The 24,342-nt window shown below is 40.7% G+C and overlaps 2 protein-coding genes across 2 annotated transcripts in view; both read left to right on the top strand.

The window, feature by feature from the left end:
- Positions 1 to 42: 42 nt before the first annotated feature.
- Positions 43 to 3,927, top strand: LOC121559436 (thrombospondin-type laminin G domain and EAR repeat-containing protein-like). Its single transcript, XM_041872662.1, has 11 exons — positions 43 to 321; positions 433 to 526; positions 708 to 864; positions 1,027 to 1,158; positions 1,241 to 1,311; positions 1,467 to 1,628; positions 1,711 to 1,915; positions 2,339 to 2,571; positions 3,053 to 3,231; positions 3,324 to 3,425; positions 3,581 to 3,927. The coding sequence occupies exons 1-11, from the start codon at positions 74 to 76 to the stop codon at positions 3,732 to 3,734; spliced, it is 1,737 nt and encodes a 578-aa protein (XP_041728596.1). The 5' UTR covers positions 43 to 73; the 3' UTR covers positions 3,735 to 3,927.
- A 1,590-nt stretch (positions 3,928 to 5,517) lies between these two features.
- The window catches only part of usp40 (ubiquitin specific peptidase 40), a 52,067-nt gene continuing 33,242 nt past the window's right edge, over positions 5,518 to 24,342 (top strand). Inside the window, exons 1-18 of the mRNA XM_045225825.1 lie at positions 5,518 to 6,283; positions 6,371 to 6,438; positions 6,552 to 6,665; positions 6,824 to 6,988; positions 7,120 to 7,266; positions 7,413 to 7,556; positions 7,709 to 7,837; positions 7,962 to 8,069; positions 8,188 to 8,295; positions 8,433 to 8,654; positions 8,808 to 8,943; positions 9,125 to 9,206; positions 9,302 to 9,473; positions 9,561 to 9,645; positions 9,729 to 9,799; positions 9,910 to 10,292; positions 10,400 to 10,568; positions 11,602 to 11,662. Coding sequence (XP_045081760.1) covers positions 6,091 to 6,283; positions 6,371 to 6,438; positions 6,552 to 6,665; positions 6,824 to 6,988; positions 7,120 to 7,266; positions 7,413 to 7,556; positions 7,709 to 7,837; positions 7,962 to 8,069; positions 8,188 to 8,295; positions 8,433 to 8,654; positions 8,808 to 8,943; positions 9,125 to 9,206; positions 9,302 to 9,473; positions 9,561 to 9,645; positions 9,729 to 9,799; positions 9,910 to 10,292; positions 10,400 to 10,568; positions 11,602 to 11,662 — 2,557 coding nt within the window. The 5' untranslated portion in view covers positions 5,518 to 6,090. The remainder of the gene's footprint in view (positions 6,284 to 6,370; positions 6,439 to 6,551; positions 6,666 to 6,823; positions 6,989 to 7,119; positions 7,267 to 7,412; positions 7,557 to 7,708; positions 7,838 to 7,961; positions 8,070 to 8,187; positions 8,296 to 8,432; positions 8,655 to 8,807; positions 8,944 to 9,124; positions 9,207 to 9,301; positions 9,474 to 9,560; positions 9,646 to 9,728; positions 9,800 to 9,909; positions 10,293 to 10,399; positions 10,569 to 11,601; positions 11,663 to 24,342) is intronic.

The raw sequence follows: 24,342 nt of genomic DNA, 5'->3' as shown, positions 1-24,342 counted from the left end.
GTACAAAGAGAAGGATGGAGAACGAGGAGAGAGGGATGATGAGAGGGATGGAGAGACAGATGGAGAAAGAGAAATGGACGGAGAGAAGAGGAAGGGAAGTAGAGATGGAGAGAACAGCAACGGTCGGGGGCGGCTTCTGATTGGCCTGCGGTTCTCCAGAGACAGTCTCCACTTCCTGTTCAGAGGTCGCAGCGGGGGGGTCATGGCGCGCTGGGTGTTCCGAGGCGTCCAATTGGCTGATGATCACTGGCACACGTTGGTGTTAGCATTTAGCGGACACTACGCTACTCTCACTGTGGACTGCAACACACACCTGGAACTGTGAGTTGCTTTCTCCGGCTCTCCTTCTCTCTCTCTGTATCCCTTTTCTCTGTCTGTCTGTCTGTATTAAATGTCTGTAATGATGATGATGATGTTATCATGTGTGTTCAGCAGGGTTCACTCCAAGTCGTTGCCCTCTGACCTAAGTGTTCAGGGTTCCAGATTCCACATCGGCAGCCGAGGAAGATGGAAAGGCCTGTTCTCAGTAAGAACCAACACACACTCCAACCCTCTCTCTAGAACCTATATACACTAGAATTACACTAGTAGTAATGGCTACATGATGGCTTGATAAGAGGGACACAATGGGTTATGCCAATACTCTACAAATAACTAGCTTTCCTCTCCGTCCGTCCTCCCCCTGTCCCTCCCTCCCTCCTTCCCAGGGTCTGATCAGACAGCTGGTCCTGGTGCCAGGCTCTGGTGCCACCGCTCGTGTCTGCCCGTCCTCCAACCCCAGGCTGGCAGAGCTGTCTGTGCCCGCGGTGCTGCTGGACCTACCACTCAAAGAGACTAGGAGTGACCTCACCCTGCCTTCATATGGTATACTGTCTCTCTCCTATCTTCTCTGCCCCCTGATCTCTCTCACAAATCGGACTCTTTTCTCTGACTCTTTTCTCTCTCTCCCGTCCTGCCTCACGCTGTACCTCTATCCTCTACTGCCCCTCCATCCACTCTGCTCCCCTCCCACCCTCTACCCTCCAGAGACAGAGGTACGGGTGTCTGTGGGGCTGGAGCCGTCCTGTTCCGGTTCAGTAAGAGGACAGTTGTGGTTCAACCCCGTCAGGAGAGCGCTCTACCTCTGTGATGGTACACTCTGGGTCCCCATGCTGCAAGGTGGGTCCTCCTCACACACACACACACACACACACACACACACACAAACACACACTCTCTGACCTCTCTATCACTTCTACAGAGTCCCAGAGACTAGACTATGTCTTGGAGCAGCAGGTCCTCTCCACCAGTTCAGAGACGTATGATATGGAGGTATTCCTTTTAAACATAAAACAAAAACATAAATATGAATACATTATTATACATTATTGTTTAAAATAAGACATAGTTGTAGATTAAACTGGTTTTCAACCTCTCTCTCTATCACTCTATGTCTGTCTGTCTGTCTGTCTGTCTGTCATGTCTAGGTGTTCAGTGTACAAGGGCTGGGTTTGATGGCAGCCATGGCCCACCGCTCCCCCTCCCTGGGCTCTGCAGTCTACCTCTGGAGAGACGGAGGCTTTCACCTTTACCAGAAGATCAGCACACATGGAGCTCTCTCCTGGAGACACTTTACTATGGGGAAGAAGGTATAGGAAGACATCTTAGAGATCTTTAAATACACTTGAAATACAATTGTATTTGTTAATTTGTTGGTTTAACTTGTTGTAGATATTCCTGGTGGTGTCTAACTCCAGGGAGAGCACAGGGAAGGAGGAGACAGTGGAGAAGGATGAACTGTCAGTGATCTACAGGTGGAATAAAAAGACACAGAGATTTGTTCATTACCAGGCGCTGCAGACACACTGTGCACGGGACTGGGAGGCCTTCCGCATCCAAGGACATACCTACCTCGCCGTGGCCAACCACAGACAAGGTAGGAACTGGCTACAGCCAATCATGGACCAGGTAAGGACTGGCTTCATCCAATCACAAATAAGCTATAACCTGACTGCAGCCAAATCTTTGTGATGCTGAAAAGACCTTGTAGAAAAGTATATTCAACTTAATTACAGTACATGAGTTGCACAGTAGGTTGATGGCACCTTAATTGGGGAGGACAGGTTCATAGTAATGGCTGAAATGGAATAATGGAATGTTATCAAACTCATCAAACACATGGTTTCCACATTTCATTCACTCCATTCCAGACATTATTATGAGCCGTCCTCCCCTCAGCAGCCTCCTGTGATGAGCTGCAATACTAATAACTCAGTATATATATATATATATATATATATATATACAGTATATGAGTTGCAATGATCTCTTCCTCTCTCTACCTGCTCCCTTCCTCTAGGTAATACTAACCACACCATAGACAGTGTGGTCTACAAGTGGGACCGTGGCACGCAGTTGTTTGAACCTCACCAAGCCCTGCGGACCTCGGGGGCTTACGACTGGGAAGCCTTCACGGTCGGACCCTACCACTTCCTGGCTGTGGCGAACGCGTTCGACGGACTGACCACTCACGTTGACTCGGTCATCTATGTCTGGGTGGATGGAAGTTTCCGCTTGTTTCAGACTATTAAGGTGAGAGAGGGAGAGAGAGGGAGATGAAGGTGAAGTAGAAGGAAGAGACAGAGGGAGAGGAAGAGGGAGAGTAAGGAAGAGGAGGATGGCAAGGGGGAAGGGAGAGAGGGGGGAGATTGGCAGAAATCCTAAAACAGCATAACCACCCACACCACGGAACTAAGAGATGACAAAAATAGAGCATGTGTAGTGGAGCAGAATTTGCATGTTAGATCCAGCTTTGACAGATAACTGATAGTGAATCAGACATTTGAATGGAACCAAATGTGAGGTGAAGTTGACTGACTGGCAGACTGAAACCACAAAAAGACTCTGTTTTGATTGCTAGGGAATTCCAATGTCTGCATGATTCTATGGTCTCTCTTTCTTTCGCTTTCTTTCTTTCTCTCTCTCTCTCTCTGTGTCTCTCTCTCTCTCTGTCTGTCTCTCTCTCTCTGTGTCTCTCTCTCTCTGTCTGTCTGTCTCTCTCTCTCTCTCTCAGACTTTCTGTGCCACAGACTGGGAGATGTTCCAGATCGGCAGCAGGGTTTTCCTGGTGGTTGCCAATGGACACAGACTCCATGGCAATGGCCCCAGTCGCTATGCCATCAACTCAACCATCTACGAGCTGGACATGAGCTCTCAGCTGTTCCTGCGTTTTCAGGACATAATCACATACAGGTACACATTAACCTTTGTACAGGTGCACATTTTCCCCACCTCTCCTCTCCCTTCCTTCTCTCTCTCATTTCTCTGTCTGTCTCCCCCCTCAGTGCTGTTGACTGGGAGTTCTTCACAGTAGGAGAGGAGAGTTACCTGGTCGTTGCTAACTCATTTGACGGAGAGTCTCACTCTCTGAACAGCATTATCTACAGGTATTCACATAAACACACTAGAATTGGTCATGGTGCTATAATTGAATGGGTGATATATTGTGAATTTACTATCATTATGGTGATATGTTATAAAATCATCATTATCACGATTTGTGTTGTGAACTTGAACTTGAACATGATATGGATGTGCACAGGTGGCAGGGATACGAGGGTTTTGTTCCCATTCACCGGCTTCCCACCATCGGATGCAGCGACTGGGAATTCTTTACTTCCGGAGAGGAGTCCTATCTGATCTACTCCAGCGCCACAGCACCTCTCTCCAAAGTGTTCCGTCTGAAAACACACTGACATGTGACCCAATATCATTACAAATCAGGGACAACAGTGAAAAACATAAAAAATGAAATCTCAACTGATGTAATAATGAATGTTACATTATGTTGTTGTACTGGGCCACGTTAGCAGAGAGAGTGTGTAGATACTGTACAATTTTTTGTGTATAAGTGAACTTTAACATTAATCATATTTGTTGCCTATCATTGTGGGAAAATAATTGATTGATGTAATAGAAATGTGTAAAAAATTCAGTATGTTTGAATTATCTCTGGTTTTATTTGTGTCTTACTGCAAATTCTACCGCTTATGTAAGAATATTGTTTTCAAAGGATTTTATGAAATCTGTATTTTTATAGGGTCACATACTAGGGGAGCAGTGAATGGAAACTGTAGAGTTCCAGTGTGTAGAACAGCTTTTGCCCAATCTGCATTTTCTGTAAAAGCTGTTCACCACTAGAACCAACTTCCAGAAACCTTAAAGGGATACTTCAGGATTTTGGCAATGAAGCCCTTTATCTACTTCCCCAGAGTCAGATGAACTCGTGGATACCATTTTTATGTCTCTGCGTGCAGTTGAAGGAAGTTACTAACTAGTGTTTGCACAATTGCTAATCAGCGTTAGCGCAATGACTGGTAGTCTATGGTAACTGCTAGCATGCTAGTAGATACCATAGACTTCCAGTCATTGCGCTAACGCTAGTTAGCATTGGCTCGCAAAACTACCTCTAACTTCCTTCATACTGGATGTACAGTGAAAGAGAGCGACCCGGCTCTAGGTATTTTATTGGTTTGTGACTCACTGACACCGGCCCCAGTTAGAGGGAAATAAAGCAGCCCAAGAGTTAACACACAGGAACTTTAAACACACTGAGGAAGATTAACATGGGGATGAGCAGTGGGAAAGGTAGTAGGCAGTGAATATACTGTACATACGATATCACAAGAGCATAATCACAGTAATAAAGGTCTGTATAAATGGCATTTAATCCCTGAACATGTTTACAGGTTACAAGCTATACAGAGGCAGCATACATAATGCAACAACAACAAAAACGAACTATTAAGAACAATATATACATGTTACACAACTCACTTTGGGCACACACACCATCCCACAAGTCCAGAGATATGAGTGATAGATGTTGCTCTCTGCCACTGCTTGAGGGAGACTGCAAGTATTGTGTGACCTGCAGTGTCAAGAGGATGGGTAGATGTCCTGCCCCCTAGTAACCTCCCTAGCAACCTATCAAGGCACAGGTCACACACGTCAGAGAAAGTTTGAGAGGCAGGTTTATGGTACCCCCTAGACTCTCAGGCTCTGGTTGTGGGGGATGGAAAGGGAGTTTGCTCAGAGTTGTGAGGTGCTAACAGTCACCACAGGGAATTCTTAACACAGAGACAAAAATGCTATACCTGAGTTCATCTGACCCCGGGGAAGTAGATAAAGGGCTTAATTGCCAAAATCCTGAAGTATCCCTTTAAAATGTGTGGCTAGTGTCAGTGCTTTCACACAAAAACTGAAAAGGTGGTTAAAATAACAGCAGGTTTGTAGCCACATATGAACCTTCCTTAAGAATACCAGCAGAAAATACATCACATTTCAGTTCAGATGTATCAGTTCTGTGTGTGTCATCCACTGGATGACAGACAAGCCATGTTATAAAAACTACAGGCTTCATGCTCTTGCAAAATCGAAGAGAAGACTTGCTGGACATGTAGTTTTTTTAGCCGAGGTGCCAACCTGTGATTTTAAAACACCACTACAACTACCACAATGCACCACTCTAACCTTTGGCTTAAGAGAATCATGGCTGCGCACTGTTCATCAATGGGGTTTTTATTTACGTTTTTTCGTGTTTTCGCTTATTTAAAACAGAGGAATGTAGACAGAGTTTGGCTTCGAGTATAAATTTACCAAAAGACATCAGGGGATTTCTGTTGTTAAAGCTTTATTTGCATCAGGAACGCTGAAACAAGTGTTGTTTGATAGCTAGCGGGTCAGATAGCCGCCTGTCGCTGGTCCGAATTGAGTTGTTGTAAACTCAGTTCACACTAAATTACTTCGTGCTGCAAGGGCAATGATTGTATAGCTTGTTAGTTAACTGCTACAATAATTACTATAACTCGAGCGCAATACGGGAACACCATAGTTATCTATTCATAGCTATGTTTACCCCTGTAAAGTCGTCTTATTTCAGAGTCAGTCCCACTACTATCAACAGAGAGCTAGGCAAGACCAAGATGAGATAGCAAGAGGAGTTATTAGTTAGCTTGCTGCGCGACGGTGAACACAATTAGAAACTAAATTCAGTCCCCAGAAGGTGCGTTTCACGGGACATAGAAATAGAGCACAGACACAAGCCCAGGCATGTTTGGGAGTCTTTTCGAGGAAGAGGAGGAGGGATTTTCTCCGGCTCCCTCCGGAGGTAGAGTTGTGAAGGGGGAATGGGACCCACCTCCACCCCGGGGAAGAGTGAATCTCAGCGGGATAAAAAACCAGGGAGGGACGTGCTACCTCAACTCCCTGCTCCAGACCCTGCTCTTCACCCCGGAGTTCAGAGGTGAGAGGTCAGGTCACTTGGTGTTCTGTCTTTGGTTCATACTGTATTTGCAATACCTAATGTGTGTGTGTGTGTGTGTGTGTGTAGAGGAACTGTTCAGTCTGGGTCCAGAGGAATTGGGCTGCCTGGAGGACAAAGACAAACCAGAGGCCAAGGTAAGGAACCAACCATGGGAGAGTGTGTGTGTGTGTATTCCTCACTGTGGAATACATGCCTTTATTTGTATTGATGTGTGTGTGCATAGTACATTAACACTCTCTCTCCCCAGGTCAGGGTCATTCCATTGGAGCTCCAGAGGCTGTTTGCTCGTCTACTCTTGGTGGACCAACAGAGTGCCTCTACTGCTGATCTCACTGACAGCTTCGGATGGAACAACAGTGAGGTAGTGTGTGTGTGTACACGAGCGTGTGTACGAGTGTGTGTATGAATGGCGGTGTGTGTGACGTAGGGACTAAACTAGAGAATGAGGCTTGCTTTATATAATGCTACATCGCTTTCTCCTACATCATTTTGCTTACCACTCTCATCTCTCTCCCGTAGGAGAGCAGGCAACATGACGTGCAGGAGTTGAACAGGATTCTGTTCAGTGCCCTAGAGCACTCCCTGGTGGACACCAGCGGTAGTGCGTTCATCCACCGCCTCTACCATGGCACCACTGTTAACAGCATAGTCTGCAAAGTGTGTGGCAACGTCAGCCAGAGACAGGTACATGTGTTTGAGTGTTTATCTGTACCTGTGTGTATCTTTGTGTTGCTGACACTCTCTCTCTCTCTCTTTTATTTATCTCTTCTCTCCTCTTTCTCTTGGCTCTCTCCCTCTCTCACTTTCCCTCTCAGGAGGACTTCCTGGACCTGACAGTGTGTGTACGTGGTGTGTGTGGCCTGGAGGGGGCGCTCTGGGACATGTTTGTGGAAGAGGAGATGTTTGAAGGCAGTAACCTCTACCGCTGTGGCCAGTGTGACCAGCTAGTCACTGCTGCTAAGGTTAGTAGGAGTATTGGCCAAGATTGAAATTGCATTTGTTTATTCTAGAATTGGTACTGATTCCAGAACTCTCCCTCCCATGCTCCCTCTCTCCCTCCCTCTCCTTCGCTCTCTCTCTCTCTCCCCCTCCCTCTCCCTCTCTGTAGTCTGCCAAGCTGAGGAAGCTCCCTCCCTTCCTGACAGTGTCTCTGTTGAGGTTTAACTTTGACTTTGCCAAGTGCGAGCGTTACAAGGAGACTGGTCGCTACACCTTCCCTCTCGCCATCAACCTCAGGCCGTTCTGTGAACAGGTAATGGACAACCTCCACCCACATTTATCTGCATTGCCTTACTACCACTTATGTACTCTAAATTACTTAGTTAAAACAATGTAAAACCATTTATTAACATTTATGTCGCATTATAACCCCTAATGACTATGCTATGTCACCCTCTCTCCCAGACTGAAGGCGAGGACTCGCAGTACTCCTATGAACTCTTCTCTGTCATCATCCATAAGGGAGGCTGCTATGGCGGCCATTACCACGTCTACATCAAAGACATGGACCACCTCGGCTTGTGGGATCCGCCGGTGAGAGAGAGGGGGAGGGAGGAGGAGAGAAGAATAATTGCATATCGGACAATCGAGGCTTATGTCACTAAATATGCTAATAGCCAAGTGTGTCTTTGTATTTACGTGTGTGCGTTTGTATCAGGAGGAGGATTCCAAACCCAAGGTTCAGAAGAAGAAGGAGGAAGTGAGAGTGTGTCCTGAGCCCGAGAAAGACGACCCTCTATCTGTACTCTCCTCCATAATAGCCCAGGTAAAGCAAAGCATGCTGGTTCAATCCAATGGAACAAGAGCACCATGGGCAACATCATCAGTAGGTCCAGTGACTGTATCTGAACTTAATGTGGTGTTGTTCCCCTCTTGGCCTGTAGGAGGAGAGCAGGAGCGTGCTGCTGGACCAGCTGGGCCAGAGACTGATGGACAAGATCGGCTCTTCCTGGAGCAAGAAGTACAGGAAACTCCACGGCCCCATAGGCAAGGTAGGACATGACTGATGGGCATCCCCAAGAGCTCCACAATGTCACATAAACACTGACCTTTATCTCCTCTAAATCTTTTTATATTTTCTCCTTCCACTCATCCCCCTCTCCCTCTCTCCTCCTCTCTCTCTCTGTAGTTCCTCGAGAACCACAGTGATGTGTTTGTGTTGGTCAATAACGGCACTCAGGTGGTTCTGAAAGCCAACCCCCCTAGCCCGGTGACTCAGCCCCCGAGCCCAGCCCACCAAACCCCTGGCACTAGCTCTACCCCTACCTCAGACCCAGTCCAAAACAACACAGCCAACCCCCAACCAGAATCAGGACTGGAGACAGAATCGAAGACAGCACTAGAACCACAGGTAACACTAGTTAGAGCTTTAATGATGGCTTTTACAATTAAATAATGATGGTATGTTTGCTATGTTAATGCTGCAATTGGTTATATTTTCATCTCTTTTCTCTTTGTCTCTCCATTCATTCATCCATCCATCTCTTTATTTGTCTCTCCACAGGGCAGCCACTGGTTTGATCTGAATGACTCTACAGTGACGTCTATCCATGAGAGAGACATAGAGAAAATGTACCAGGGAAAAGAGAGCGCCTACATGCTGTTCTATAGGAAAACACTGCTACACAGGCCTGCTGAAGGTACGTGTGTGTTTGTGTGTGGGAGAGAGGAGTCAGAAGGAAAGGGAGGGAGAGACTGAGTGAGCGCAAGAAAAGGAGAGCCACATCCAAACTTAATGCTAGTGGGAAAGAAGGAGAGAGATCGTGAAGGAGAGAAGTGAAAATGCACACAGTCTTTCAAATGAGCTTTTCCCCCTGGCAGCCCTGAGGAATCCTGGGTATAAGGTTCCCCCTCACCTCTTGGAGATGGCTGAAGAGGAGAACAGAAGACTACAACAGAGACGGTACTCGCGTACACACACACAGACACTTTATTTTGCTATGTTTTGCTGATGTTTTCTGGCTATCCGTTTATGTGTGTGTGTGTACTCTGCTATAGGGAGGAGTTTGAGGCCAGCAATAACAGTGTTGAGCTGCGTCTCCACCTGGCGCCGCGCTATAGGTTGGAGAACGGAGCTCTTAAACCAATCAGCATAGAGCAGAAAGAGGCCACCAACCTCACCTTCGACCGCCGCAGGAACGTAGGAGACCTGCGAATGACCATCTACCAGGTGACATCATCACTCCGACTCATTAACTCACTTCCTTAATGACGCCATGGCACTTTGCAAAAAGCTCAAATCAGTGTGTGTGTTCAGATGCAGGATCTCTGGGAGGGGGATATGGCTCTGACTGTGGCCAAAAGTCTACCAGCTGGCCTACATCTCTACAACACTCTCACAGGTGACACACACACACTTTTGCAACATTCTGTGACATCCATTCTGTGAGAGTTGATACTGAACTTTAGTGCGTGTGTGTTTCAGATGACGAGGTGTCTCTTTACAGTGCTGGCATCTTGACCGGCGCTGATCTGTTTGTGTGGAACGGCAGAGAGGTGAGGAGACACAATCGAATCAACACAATCCACCATTGTACACACTGCTACTGGACCTCCTAGAACCAAAATGGCTGTCGGGTCATACCATATCCCCTTTGTTTCCTCAGGTTTGTGGAGCGACTGTCCAAACAGGAGCCGAGTGGGAACCAGTGCTGCTGACCGTGGTTCGCCCCTCTCTGGGAGAAGAGGAGGGGGAGGGAGGGGATGAGGAGGGGGGAGGCGAGGGAGAGGAAGGAGGCTCGGGGCTGACGAAGCAGTCGAGGGGGTTCGCTGGGAGGGTGACTCTAGGAGAGGTGAGGGAGGCGTTAGGGGAGCCACAGGAGAGCCTCCTGTGTCAGGAGAAGAGGGGAGGAGAGGGAGGAGGAAAGGGAGGCGGGGCCAGCGGGTGGAGGGTGTTCCCTCCTGGAGACATGCAGAGGACTCTGAGGGAGCTGGCCTTGAAGGATGGAGACGCACTGCTGGTGCTGGAGCCACACACACAGGACAGCAGGTGGGTGGTGTGTGGAAGTGTGTCAGTCTGCGTAAGTGAGTGACAGACATGAGGTGTAGTTGGTGTGTTTGCTATGGCTGTGTGTGTGTAATGTCTCTCTCTCCCAGTGTGTTCAGTGTGAGTGGTGATATGGTAACCGTGACAACACCATCAGACTGTCGCTGGCTTCAGGTGGAATACCGGCCGGAGAGAAGAAGAGGAGGAGGAGGAGGAGGAGAGGGGGAGGTGGAGGAGGAGGAGAGGATGAGGGCAAAAGTCCCTGCATCTGGAAACATGGTGAGCTAGCAAGTGTGTGGGTGTGTTTAGGATATTAATGTTTGTGTGTGTTTAGGATATTAATGTTTGTGTGTGTGTGTTTAGGATATTAATGTTTGTGTGTGTGTGTGTTTAGGATATTAATGTTTGTGTGTGTGTGTTTAGGATATTAATGTTTGTGTGTGTGTATTTAGGATATTAATGTGTGTGTGTGTGTGTGTGTGTGTGTTTAGGATATTAATGTGTGTGTGTGTTTAGGATATTTGTGTGTGTGTGTGTATTTAGGATATTAATGTTTGTGTGTGTTTAGGATATTAATGTTTGTGTGTGTGTGTGTTTAGGATATTAATGTTTGTGTGTGTGTATGTTTAGGATATTAATGTTTGTGTGTGTGTGTTTAGGATATTAATGTTTGTGTGTGTGTGTATGTGTTTAGGATATTAATGTGTGTGTGTTTAGGATATTAATGTTTGTGTGTGTGTGTGTATGTGTTTAGGATATTAATGTGTGTGTGTGTGTTTAGTAAATTAATGTGTGTGTGTGTGTGTTTAGTAAATTAATGTGTGTGTGTGTGTGTTTAGTAAATTAATGTGTGTGTGTTTAGTAAATGAGTGTGTGTGTGTGTGTGTGTTTAGTATATTAATGTGTGCGTGTGTGTTTAGTAAATTAATGTGTGTGTGTTTAGTAAATGAGTGTGTGTGTGTGTGTGTTTAGTATATTAACGTGTGTGTAGTATATTAATGTGTGTGTGTGTGTGTTTAGTAAATGAATGTGTGTGTGTGTGTATTTAGTAAATGAATGTGTGTGTGTTTAGTATATTAATGTGTGTGTGTGTGTGTGTGTGTAGTATATTTTTGTGTGTGTGTGTTTAGTATAATTTAGTGTGTGTGTGTTTAGTATATTAATGTGTGTGTGTGTGTGATTAGTATATTAATGTGTGTGTGTGATTAGTATATTTTTATGTGTGTGTGTTTAGTATAATTTAGTGTGTGTGTGTGTGTGTGTGTGTGTGTGTGTTTAGTATATTAATGTGTGTGTGTGTGTTCTCTTCTAGCTGCTGTGTGAGGTGAAACAGAGGGCCATAGTGGAGCTGCAGCTACAGGAGCAGCTAGCAGGTCAGATACTGTTATTATTACCACTCCTAATAGCATCAGCTATAGGTCAGATACTGTTATTATTACCACTCCTAATAGCATCAGCTATAGGTCAGATACTGTTATTATTACCACTCCTAATAGCATCAGCTATAGGTCAGATACTGTTATTATTACCACTCCTAATAGCATCAGCTATAGGTCAGATACTGTTATTATTACCACTCCTAATAGCATCAGCTATAGGTCAGATACTGTTATTATTACCACTCCTAATAGCATCAGCTATAGGTCAGATACTGTTATTATTACCACTCCTAATAGCATCAGCTATAGGTCAGATACTGTTATTATTACCACTCCTAATAGCATCAGCTATAGGTCAGATACTGTTATTATTACCACTCCTAATAGCATCAGCTATAGGTCAGATACTGTTATTATTACCACTCCTAATAGCATCAGCTATAGGTCAGATACTGTTATTATTACCACTCCTAATAGCATCAGCTATAGGTCAGATACTGTTATTATTACCACTCCTAATAGCATCAGCTATAGGTCAGATACTGTTATTATTACCACTCCTAATAGCATCAGCTATAGGTCAGATACTGTTATTATTACCACTCCTAATAGCATCAGCTATAGGTCAGATACTGTTATTATTACCACTCCTAATAGCATCAGCTATAGGTCAGATACTGTTATTATTACCACTCCTAATAGCATCAGCTATAGGTCAGATACTGTTATTATTACCACTCCTAATAGCATCAGCTATAGGTCAGATACTGTTATTATTACCACTCCTAATAGCATCAGCTATAGGTCAGATACTGTTATTATTACCACTCCTAATAGCATCAGCTATAGGTCAGATACTGTTATTATTACCACTCCTAATAGCATCAGCTATAGGTCAGATACTGTTATTATTACCACTCCTAATAGCATCAGCTATAGGTCAGATACTGTTATTATTACCACTCCTAATAGCATCAGCTATAGGTCAGATACTGTTATTATTACCACTCCTAATAGCATCAGCTATAGGTCAGATACTGTTATTATTACCACTCCTAATAGCATCAGCTATAGGTCAGATACTGTTATTATTACCACTCCTAATAGCATCAGCTATAGGTCAGATACTGTTATTATTACCACTCCTAATAGCATCAGCTATAGGTCAGATACTGTTATTATTACCACTCCTAATAGCATCAGCTATAGGTCAGATACTGTTATTATTACCACTCCTAATAGCATCAGCTATAGGTCAGATACTGTTATTATTACCACTCCTAATAGCATCAGCTATAGGTCAGATACTGTTATTATTACCACTCCTAATAGCATCAGCTATAGGTCAGATACTGTTATTATTACCACTCCTAATAGCATCAGCTATAGGTCAGATACTGTTATTATTACCACTCCTAATAGCATCAGCTATAGGTCAGATACTGTTATTATTACCACTCCTAATAGCATCAGCTATAGGTCAGATACTGTTATTATTACCACTCCTAATAGCATCAGCTATAGGTCAGATACTGTTATTATTACCACTCCTAATAGCATCAGCTATAGGTCAGATACTGTTATTATTACCACTCCTAATAGCATCAGCTATAGGTCAGATACTGTTATTATTACCACTCCTAATAGCATCAGCTATAGGTCAGATACTGTTATTATTACCACTCCTAATAGCATCAGCTATAGGTCAGATACTGTTATTATTACCACTCCTAATAGCATCAGCTATAGGTCAGATACTGTTATTATTACCACTCCTAATAGCATCAGCTATAGGTCAGATACTGTTATTATTACCACTCCTAATAGCATCAGCTATAGGTCAGATACTGTTATTATTACCACTCCTAATAGCATCAGCTATAGGTCAGATACTGTTATTATTACCACTCCTAATAGCATCAGCTATAGGTCAGATACTGTTATTATTACCACTCCTAATAGCATCAGCTATAGGTCAGATACTGTTATTATTACCACTCCTAATAGCATCAGCTATAGGTCAGATACTGTTATTATTACCACTCCTAATAGCATCAGCTATAGGTCAGATACTGTTATTATTACCACTCCTAATAGCATCAGCTATAGGTCAGATACTGTTATTATTACCACTCCTAATAGCATCAGCTATAGGTCAGATACTGTTATTATTACCACTCCTAATAGCATCAGCTATAGGTCAGATACTGTTATTATTACCACTCCTAATAGCATCAGCTATAGGTCAGATACTGTTATTATTACCACTCCTAATAGCATCAGCTATAGGTCAGATACTGTTATTATTACCACTCCTAATAGCATCAGCTATAGGTCAGATACTGTTATTATTACCACTCCTAATAGCATCAGCTATAGGTCAGATACTGTTATTATTACCACTCCTAATAGCATCAGCTATAGGTCAGATACTGTTATTATTACCACTCCTAATAGCATCAGCTATAGGTCAGATACTGTTATTATTACCACTCCTAATAGCATCAGCTATAGGTCAGATACTGTTATTATTACCACTCCTAATAGCATCAGCTATAGGTCAGATACTGTTATTATTACCACTCCTAATAGCATCAGCTATAGGTCAGATACTGTTATTATTACCACTCCTAATAGCATCAGCTATAGGTCAGATACTGTATTATTACCACTCCTAATAGCATCAGCTATAGGTCAGATACTGTTATTATTACCACTCCTAATAGCATCAGCTATAGGTCAGATACTGTTATTATTACCACTCCTAATAGCATCAGCTATAGGTCAGATACTGTTATTATTACCACTCCTAATAGCATCAGCTATAGGTCAGATACTGTTATTATTACCACTCCTAATAGCATCAGCTATAGGTCAGATACTGTTATTATTACCACTCCTAATAGCATCAGCTATAGGTCAGATACTGTTATTATTACCACTCCTAATAGCATCAGCTATAGGTCAGATACTGTTATTATTACCACTCCTAATAGCATCAGCTATAGGTCAGATACTGTTATTATTACCACTCCTAATAGCATCAGCTATAGGTCAGATACTGTTATTATTACCACTCCTAATAGCATCAGCTATAGGTCAGATACTGTTATTATTACCACTCCTAATAGCATCAGCTATAGGTCAGATACTGTTATTATTACCACTCCTAATAGCATCAGCTATAGGTCAGATACTGTTATTATTACCACTCCTAATAGCATCAGCTATAGGTCAGATACTGTTATTATTACCACTCCTAATAGCATCAGCTAGCAGGTCAGATACTGTTATTATTACCACTCCTAATAGCATCAGCTATAGGTCAGATACTGTTATTATTACCACTCCTAATAGCATCAGCTATAGGTCAGATACTGTTATTATTACCACTCCTAATAGCATCAGCTATAGGTCAGATACTGTTATTATTACCACTCCTAATAGCATCAGCTATAGGTCAGATACTGTTATTATTACCACTCCTAATAGCATCAGCTATAGGTCAGATACTGTTATTATTACCACTCCTAATAGCATCAGCTATAGGTCAGATACTGTTATTATTACCACTCCTAATAGCATCAGCTATAGGTCAGATACTGTTATTATTACCACTCCTAATAGCATCAGCTATAGGTCAGATACTGTTATTATTACCACTCCTAATAGCATCAGCTATAGGTCAGATACTGTTATTATTACCACTCCTAATAGCATCAGCTATAGGTCAGATACTGTTATTATTACCACTCCTAATAGCATCAGCTATAGGTCAGATACTGTTATTATTACCACTCCTAATAGCATCAGCTATAGGTCAGATACTGTTATTATTACCACTCCTAATAGCATCAGCTATAGGTCAGATACTGTTATTATTACCACTCCTAATAGCATCAGCTATAGGTCAGATACTGTTATTATTACCACTCCTAATAGCATCAGCTATAGGTCAGATACTGTTATTATTACCACTCCTAATAGCATCAGCTATAGGTCAGATACTGTTATTATTACCACTCCTAATAGCATCAGCTATAGGTCAGATACTGTTATTATTACCACTCCTAATAGCATCAGCTATAGGTCAGATACTGTTATTATTACCACTCCTAATAGCATCAGCTATAGGTCAGATACTGTTATTATTACCACTCCTAATAGCATCAGCTATAGGTCAGATACTGTTATTATTACCACTCCTAATAGCATCAGCTATAGGTCAGATACTGTTATTATTACCACTCCTAATAGCATCAGCTATAGGTCAGATACTGTTATTATTACCACTCCTAATAGCATCAGCTATAGGTCAGATACTGTTATTATTACCACTCCTAATAGCATCAGCTATAGGTCAGATACTGTTATTATTACCACTCCTAATAGCATCAGCTATAGGTCAGATACTGTTATTATTACCACTCCTAATAGCATCAGCTATAGGTCAGATACTGTTATTATTACCACTCCTAATAGCATCAGCTATAGGTCAGATACTGTTATTATTACCACTCCTAATAGCATCAGCTATAGGTCAGATACTGTTATTATTACCACTCCTAATAGCATCAGCTATAGGTCAGATACTGTTATTATTACCACTCCTAATAGCATCAGCTATAGGTCAGATACTGTTATTATTACCACTCCTAATAGCATCAGCTATAGGTCAGATACTGTTATTATTACCACTCCTAATAGCATCAGCTATAGGTCAGATACTGTTATTATTACCACTCCTAATAGCATCAGCTATAGGTCAGATACTGTTATTATTACCACTCCTAATAGCATCAGCTATAGGTCAGATACTGTTATTATTACCACTCCTAATAGCATCAGCTATAGGTCAGATACTGTTATTATTACCACTCCTAATAGCATCAGCTATAGGTCAGATACTGTTATTATTACCACTCCTAATAGCATCAGCTATAGGTCAGATACTGTTATTATTACCACTCCTAATAGCATCAGCTATAGGTCAGATACTGTTATTATTACCACTCCTAATAGCATCAGCTATAGGTCAGATACTGTTATTATTACCACTCCTAATAGCATCAGCTATAGGTCAGATACTGTTATTATTACCACTCCTAATAGCATCAGCTATAGGTCAGATACTGTTATTATTACCACTCCTAATAGCATCAGCTATAGGTCAGATACTGTTATTATTACCACTCCTAATAGCATCAGCTATAGGTCAGATACTGTTATTATTACCACTCCTAATAGCATCAGCTATAGGTCAGATACTGTTATTATTACCACTCCTAATAGCATCAGCTATAGGTCAGATACTGTTATTATTACCACTCCTAATAGCATCAGCTATAGGTCAGATACTGTTATTATTACCACTCCTAATAGCATCAGCTATAGGTCAGATACTGTTATTATTACCACTCCTAATAGCATCAGCTATAGGTCAGATACTGTTATTATTACCACTCCTAATAGCATCAGCTATAGGTCAGATACTGTTATTATTACCACTCCTAATAGCATCAGCTATAGGTCAGATACTGTTATTATTACCACTCCTAATAGCATCAGCTATAGGTCAGATACTGTTATTATTACCACTCCTAATAGCATCAGCTATAGGTCAGATACTGTTATTATTACCACTCCTAATAGCATCAGCTATAGGTCAGATACTGTTATTATTACCACTCCTAATAGCATCAGCTATAGGTCAGATACTGTTATTATTACCACTCCTAATAGCATCAGCTATAGGTCAGATACTGTTATTATTACCACTCCTAATAGCATCAGCTATAGGTCAGATACTGTTATTATTACCACTCCTAATAGCATCAGCTATAGGTCAGATACTGTTATTATTACCACTCCTAATAGCATCAGCTATAGGTCAGATACTGTTATTATTACCACTCCTAATAGCATCAGCTATAGGTCAGATACTGTTATTATTACCACTCCTAATAGCATCAGCTATAGGTCAGATACTGTTATTATTACCACTCCTAATAGCATCAGCTATAGGTCAGATACTGTTATTATTACCACTCCTAATAGCATCAGCTATAGGTCAGATACTGTTATTATTACCACTCCTAATAGCATCAGCTATAGGTCAGATACTGTTATTATTACCACTCCTAATAGCATCAGCTATAGGTCAGATACTGTTATTATTACCACTCCTAATAGCATCAGCTATAGGTCAGATACTGTTATTATTACCACTCCTAATAGCATCAGCTATAGGTCAGATACTGTTATTATTACCACTCCTAATAGCATCAGCTATAGGTCAGATACTGTTATTATTACCACTCCTAATAGCATCAGCTATAGGTCAGATACTGTTATTATTACCACTCCTAATAGCATCAGCTATAGGTCAGATACTGTTATTATTACCACTCCTAATAGCATCAGCTATAGGTCAGATACTGTTATTATTACCACTCCTAATAGCATCAGCTATAGGTCAGATACTGTTATTATTACCACTCCTAATAGCATCAGCTATAGGTCAGATACTGTTATTATTACCACTCCTAATAGCATCAGCTATAGGTCAGATACTGTTATTATTACCACTCCTAATAGCATCAGCTATAGGTCAGATACTGTTATTATTACCACTCCTAATAGCATCAGCTATAGGTCAGATACTGTTATTATTACCACTCCTAATAGCATCAGCTATAGGTCAGATACTGTTATTATTACCACTCCTAATAGCATCAGCTATAGGTCAGATACTGTTATTATTACCACTCCTAATAGCATCAGCTATAGGTCAGATACTGTTATTATTACCACTCCTAATAGCATCAGCTATAGGTCAGATACTGTTATTATTACCACTCCTAATAGCATCAGCTATAGGTCAGATACTGTTATTATTACCACTCCTAATAGCATCAGCTATAGGTCAGATACTGTTATTATTACCACTCCTAATAGCATCAGCTATAGGTCAGATACTGTTATTATTACCACTCCTAATAGCATCAGCTATAGGTCAGATACTGTTATTATTACCACTCCTAATAGCATCAGCTATAGGTCAGATACTGTTATTATTACCACTCCTAATAGCATCAGCTATAGGTCAGATACTGTTATTATTACCACTCCTAATAGCATCAGCTATAGGTCAGATACTGTTATTATTACCACTCCTAATAGCATCAGCTATAGGTCAGATACTGTTATTATTACCACTCCTAATAGCATCAGCTATAGGTCAGATACTGTTATTATTACCACTCCTAATAGCATCAGCTATAGGTCAGATACTGTTATTATTACCACTCCTAATAGCATCAGCTATAGGTCAGATACTGTTATTATTACCACTCCTAATAGCATCAGCTATAGGTCAGATACTGTTATTATTACCACTCCTAATAGCATCAGCTATAGGTCAGATACTGTTATTATTACCACTCCTAATAGCATCAGCTAGTAGGTCAGATACTGTTATTATTACCACTCCTAATAGCATCAGCTATAGGTCAGATACTGTTATTATTACCACTCCTAATAGCATCAGCTATAGGTCAGATACTGTTATTATTACCACTCCTAATAGCATCAGCTATAGGTCAGATACTGTTATTATTACCACTCCTAATAGCATCAGCTATAGGTCAGATACTGTTATTATTACCACTCCTAATAGCATCAGCTATAGGTCAGATACTGTTATTATTACCACTCCTAATAGCATCAGCTATAGGTCAGATACTGTTATTATTACCACTCCTAATAGCATCAGCTATAGGTCAGATACTGTTATTATTACCACTCCTAATAGCATCAGCTATAGGTCAGATACTGTTATTATTACCACTCCTAATAGCATCAGCTATAGGTCAGATACTGTTATTATTACCACTCCTAATAGCATCAGCTATAGGTCAGATACTGTTATTATTACCACTCCTAATAGCATCAGCTATAGGTCAGATACTGTTATTATTACCACTCCTAATAGCATCAGCTATAGGTCAGATACTGTTATTATTACCACTCCTAATAGCATCAGCTATAGGTCAGATACTGTTATTATTACCACTCCTAATAGCATCAGCTATAGGTCAGATACTGTTATTATTACCACTCCTAATAGCATCAGCTATAGGTCAGATACTGTTATTATTACCACTCCTAATAGCATCAGCTATAGGTCAGATACTGTTATTATTACCACTCCTAATAGCATCAGCTATAGGTCAGATACTGTTATTATTACCACTCCTAATAGCATCAGCTATAGGTCAGATACTGTTATTATTACCACTCCTAATAGCATCAGCTATAGGTCAGATACTGTTATTATTACCACTCCTAATAGCATCAGCTATAGGTCAGATACTGTTATTATTACCACTCCTAATAGCATCAGCTATAGGTCAGATACTGTTATTATTACCACTCCTAATAGCATCAGCTATAGGTCAGATACTGTTATTATTACCACTCCTAATAGCATCAGCTATAGGTCAGATACTGTTATTATTACCACTCCTAATAGCATCAGCTATAGGTCAGATACTGTTATTATTACCACTCCTAATAGCATCAGCTATAGGTCAGATACTGTTATTATTACCACTCCTAATAGCATCAGCTATAGGTCAGATACTGTTATTATTACCACTCCTAATAGCATCAGCTATAGGTCAGATACTGTTATTATTACCACTCCTAATAGCATCAGCTATAGGTCAGATACTGTTATTATTACCACTCCTAATAGCATCAGCTATAGGTCAGATACTGTTATTATTACCACTCCTAATAGCATCAGCTATAGGTCAGATACTGTTATTATTACCACTCCTAATAGCATCAGCTATAGGTCAGATACTGTTATTATTACCACTCCTAATAGCATCAGCTATAGGTCAGATACTGTTATTATTACCACTCCTAATAGCATCAGCTATAGGTCAGATACTGTTATTATTACCACTCCTAATAGCATCAGCTATAGGTCAGATACTGTTATTATTACCACTCCTAATAGCATCAGCTATAGGTCAGATACTGTTATTATTACCACTCCTAATAGCATCAGCTATAGGTCAGATACTGTTATTATTACCACTCCTAATAGCATCAGCTATAGGTCAGATACTGTTATTATTACCACTCCTAATAGCATCAGCTATAGGTCAGATACTGTTATTATTACCACTCCTAATAGCATCAGCTATAGGTCAGATACTGTTATTATTACCACTCCTAATAGCATCAGCTATAGGTCAGATACTGTTATTATTACCACTCCTAATAGCATCAGCTATAGGTCAGATACTGTTATTATTACCACTCCTAATAGCATCAGCTATAGGTCAGATACTGTTATTATTACCACTCCTAATAGCATCAGCTATAGGTCAGATACTGTTATTATTACCACTCCTAATAGCATCAGCTATAGGTCAGATACTGTTATTATTACCACTCCTAATAGCATCAGCTATAGGTCAGATACTGTTATTATTACCACTCCTAATAGCATCAGCTATAGGTCAGATACTGTTATTATTACCACTCCTAATAGCATCAGCTATAGGTCAGATACTGTTATTATTACCACTCCTAATAGCATCAGCTATAGGTCAGATACTGTTATTATTACCACTCCTAATAGCATCAGCTATAGGTCAGATACTGTTATTATTACCACTCCTAATAGCATCAGCTATAGGTCAGATACTGTTATTATTACCACTCCTAATAGCATCAGCTATAGGTCAGATACTGTTATTATTACCACTCCTAATAGCATCAGCTATAGGTCAGATACTGTTATTATTACCACTCCTAATAGCATCAGCTATAGGTCAGATACTGTTATTATTACCACTCCTAATAGCATCAGCTATAGGTCAGATACTGTTATTATTACCACTCCTAATAGCATCAGCTATAGGTCAGATACTGTTATTATTACCACTCCTAATAGCATCAGCTAGCAGGTCAGATACTGTTATTATTACCACTCCTAATAGCATCAGCTATAGGTCAGATACTGTTATTATTACCACTCCTAATAGCATCAGCTATAGGTCAGATACTGTTATTATTACCACTCCTAATAGCATCAGCTATAGGTCAGATACTGTTATTATTACCACTCCTAATAGCATCAGCTATAGGTCAGATACTGTTATTATTACCACTCCTAATAGCATCAGCTATAGGTCAGATACTGTTATTATTACCACTCCTAATAGCATCAGCTATAGGTCAGATACTGTTATTATTACCACTCCTAATAGCATCAGCTATAGGTCAGATACTGTTATTATTACCACTCCTAATAGCATCAGCTATAGGTCAGATACTGTTATTATTACCACTCCTAATAGCATCAGCTATAGGTCAGATACTGTTATTATTACCACTCCTAATAGCATCAGCTATAGGTCAGATACTGTTATTATTACCACTCCTAATAGCATCAGCTATAGGTCAGATACTGTTATTATTACCACTCCTAATAGCATCAGCTATAGGTCAGATACTGTTATTATTACCACTCCTAATAGCATCAGCTATAGGTCAGATACTGTTATTATTACCACTCCTAATAGCATCAGCTATAGGTCAGATACTGTTATTATTACCACTCCTAATAGCATCAGCTATAGGTCAGATACTGTTATTATTACCACTCCTAATAGCATCAGCTATAGGTCAGATACTGTTATTATTACCACTCCTAATAGCATCAGCTATAGGTCAGATACTGTTATTATTACCACTCCTAATAGCATCAGCTATAGGTCAGATACTGTTATTATTACCACTCCTAATAGCATCAGCTATAGGTCAGATACTGTTATTATTACCACTCCTAATAGCATCAGCTATAGGTCAGATACTGTTATTATTACCACTCCTAATAGCATCAGCTATAGGTCAGATACTGTTATTATTACCACTCCTAATAGCATCAGCTATAGGTCAGATACTGTTATTATTACCACTCCTAATAGCATCAGCTATAGGTCAGATACTGTTATTATTACCACTCCTAATAGCATCAGCTATAGGTCAGATACTGTTATTATTACCACTCCTAATAGCATCAGCTATAGGTCAGATACTGTTATTATTACCACTCCTAATAGCATCAGCTATAGGTCAGATACTGTTATTATTACCACTCCTAATAGCATCAGCTATAGGTCAGATACTGTTATTATTACCACTCCTAATAGCATCAGCTATAGGTCAGATACTGTTATTATTACCACTCCTAATAGCATCAGCTAGTAGGTCAGATACTGTTATTATTACCACTCCTAATAGCATCAGCTATAGGTCAGATACTGTTATTATTACCACTCCTAATAGCATCAGCTATAGGTCAGATACTGTTATTATTACCACTCCTAATAGCATCAGCTATAGGTCAGATACTGTTATTATTACCACTCCTAATAGCATCAGCTATAGGTCAGATACTGTTATTATTACCACTCCTAATAGCATCAGCTATAGGTCAGATACTGTTATTATTACCACTCCTAATAGCATCAGCTATAGGTCAGATACTGTTATTATTACCACTCCTAATAGCATCAGCTATAGGTCAGATACTGTTATTATTACCACTCCTAATAGCATCAGCTATAGGTCAGATACTGTTATTATTACCACTCCTAATAGCATCAGCTATAGGTCAGATACTGTTATTATTACCACTCCTAATAGCATCAGCTATAGGTCAGATACTGTTATTATTACCACTCCTAATAGCATCAGCTATAGGTCAGATACTGTTATTATTACCACTCCTAATAGCATCAGCTATAGGTCAGATACTGTTATTATTACCACTCCTAATAGCATCAGCTATAGGTCAGATACTGTTATTATTACCACTCCTAATAGCATCAGCTATAGGTCAGATACTGTTATTATTACCACTCCTAATAGCATCAGCTATAGGTCAGATACTGTTATTATTACCACTCCTAATAGCATCAGCTATAGGTCAGATACTGTTATTATTACCACTCCTAATAGCATCAGCTATAGGTCAGATACTGTTATTATTACCACTCCTAATAGCATCAGCTATAGGTCAGATACTGTTATTATTACCACTCCTAATAGCATCAGCTATAGGTCAGATACTGTTATTATTACCACTCCTAATAGCATCAGCTATAGGTCAGATACTGTTATTATTACCACTCCTAATAGCATCAGCTATAGGTCAGATACTGTTATTATTACCACTCCTAATAGCATCAGCTATAGGTCAGATACTGTTATTATTACCACTCCTAATAGCATCAGCTATAGGTCAGATACTGTTATTATTACCACTCCTAATAGCATCAGCTATAGGTCAGATACTGTTATTATTACCACTCCTAATAGCATCAGCTATAGGTCAGATACTGTTATTATTACCACTCCTAATAGCATCAGCTATAGGTCAGATACTGTTATTATTACCACTCCTAATAGCATCAGCTATAGGTCAGATACTGTTATTATTACCACTCCTAATAGCATCAGCTATAGGTCAGATACTGTTATTATTACCACTCCTAATAGCATCAGCTATAGGTCAGATACTGTTATTATTACCACTCCTAATAGCATCAGCTATAGGTCAGATACTGTTATTATTACCACTCCTAATA

This window comes from Coregonus clupeaformis, chromosome 16, assembly GCF_020615455.1.
Source record: "Coregonus clupeaformis isolate EN_2021a chromosome 16, ASM2061545v1, whole genome shotgun sequence".
NCBI classification, from domain to species: Eukaryota; Metazoa; Chordata; class Actinopteri; order Salmoniformes; family Salmonidae; genus Coregonus; species Coregonus clupeaformis.
Note: the sequence above shows the minus strand (reverse complement) of the source record. Positions and strands in the feature narration are given on the sequence as shown.

What these genes read in the sequence shown, in the direction of transcription:
- LOC121559436 (XM_041872662.1), top strand. Translation starts at nt 74, where the DNA reads ATGGACGGAGAGAAGAGGAAGGGAAGTAGAGATGGAGAGAACAGCAAC. An exon ending in ACTTTACTATGGGGAAGAAG is followed by an intron (nt 1,629 to 1,710) that starts GTATAGGAAGAC and finishes AACTTGTTGTAG; the next exon opens with ATATTCCTGGTGGTGTCTAA. An exon ending in CGTGGCCAACCACAGACAAG is followed by an intron (nt 1,916 to 2,338) that starts GTAGGAACTGGC and finishes CCCTTCCTCTAG; the next exon opens with GTAATACTAACCACACCATA.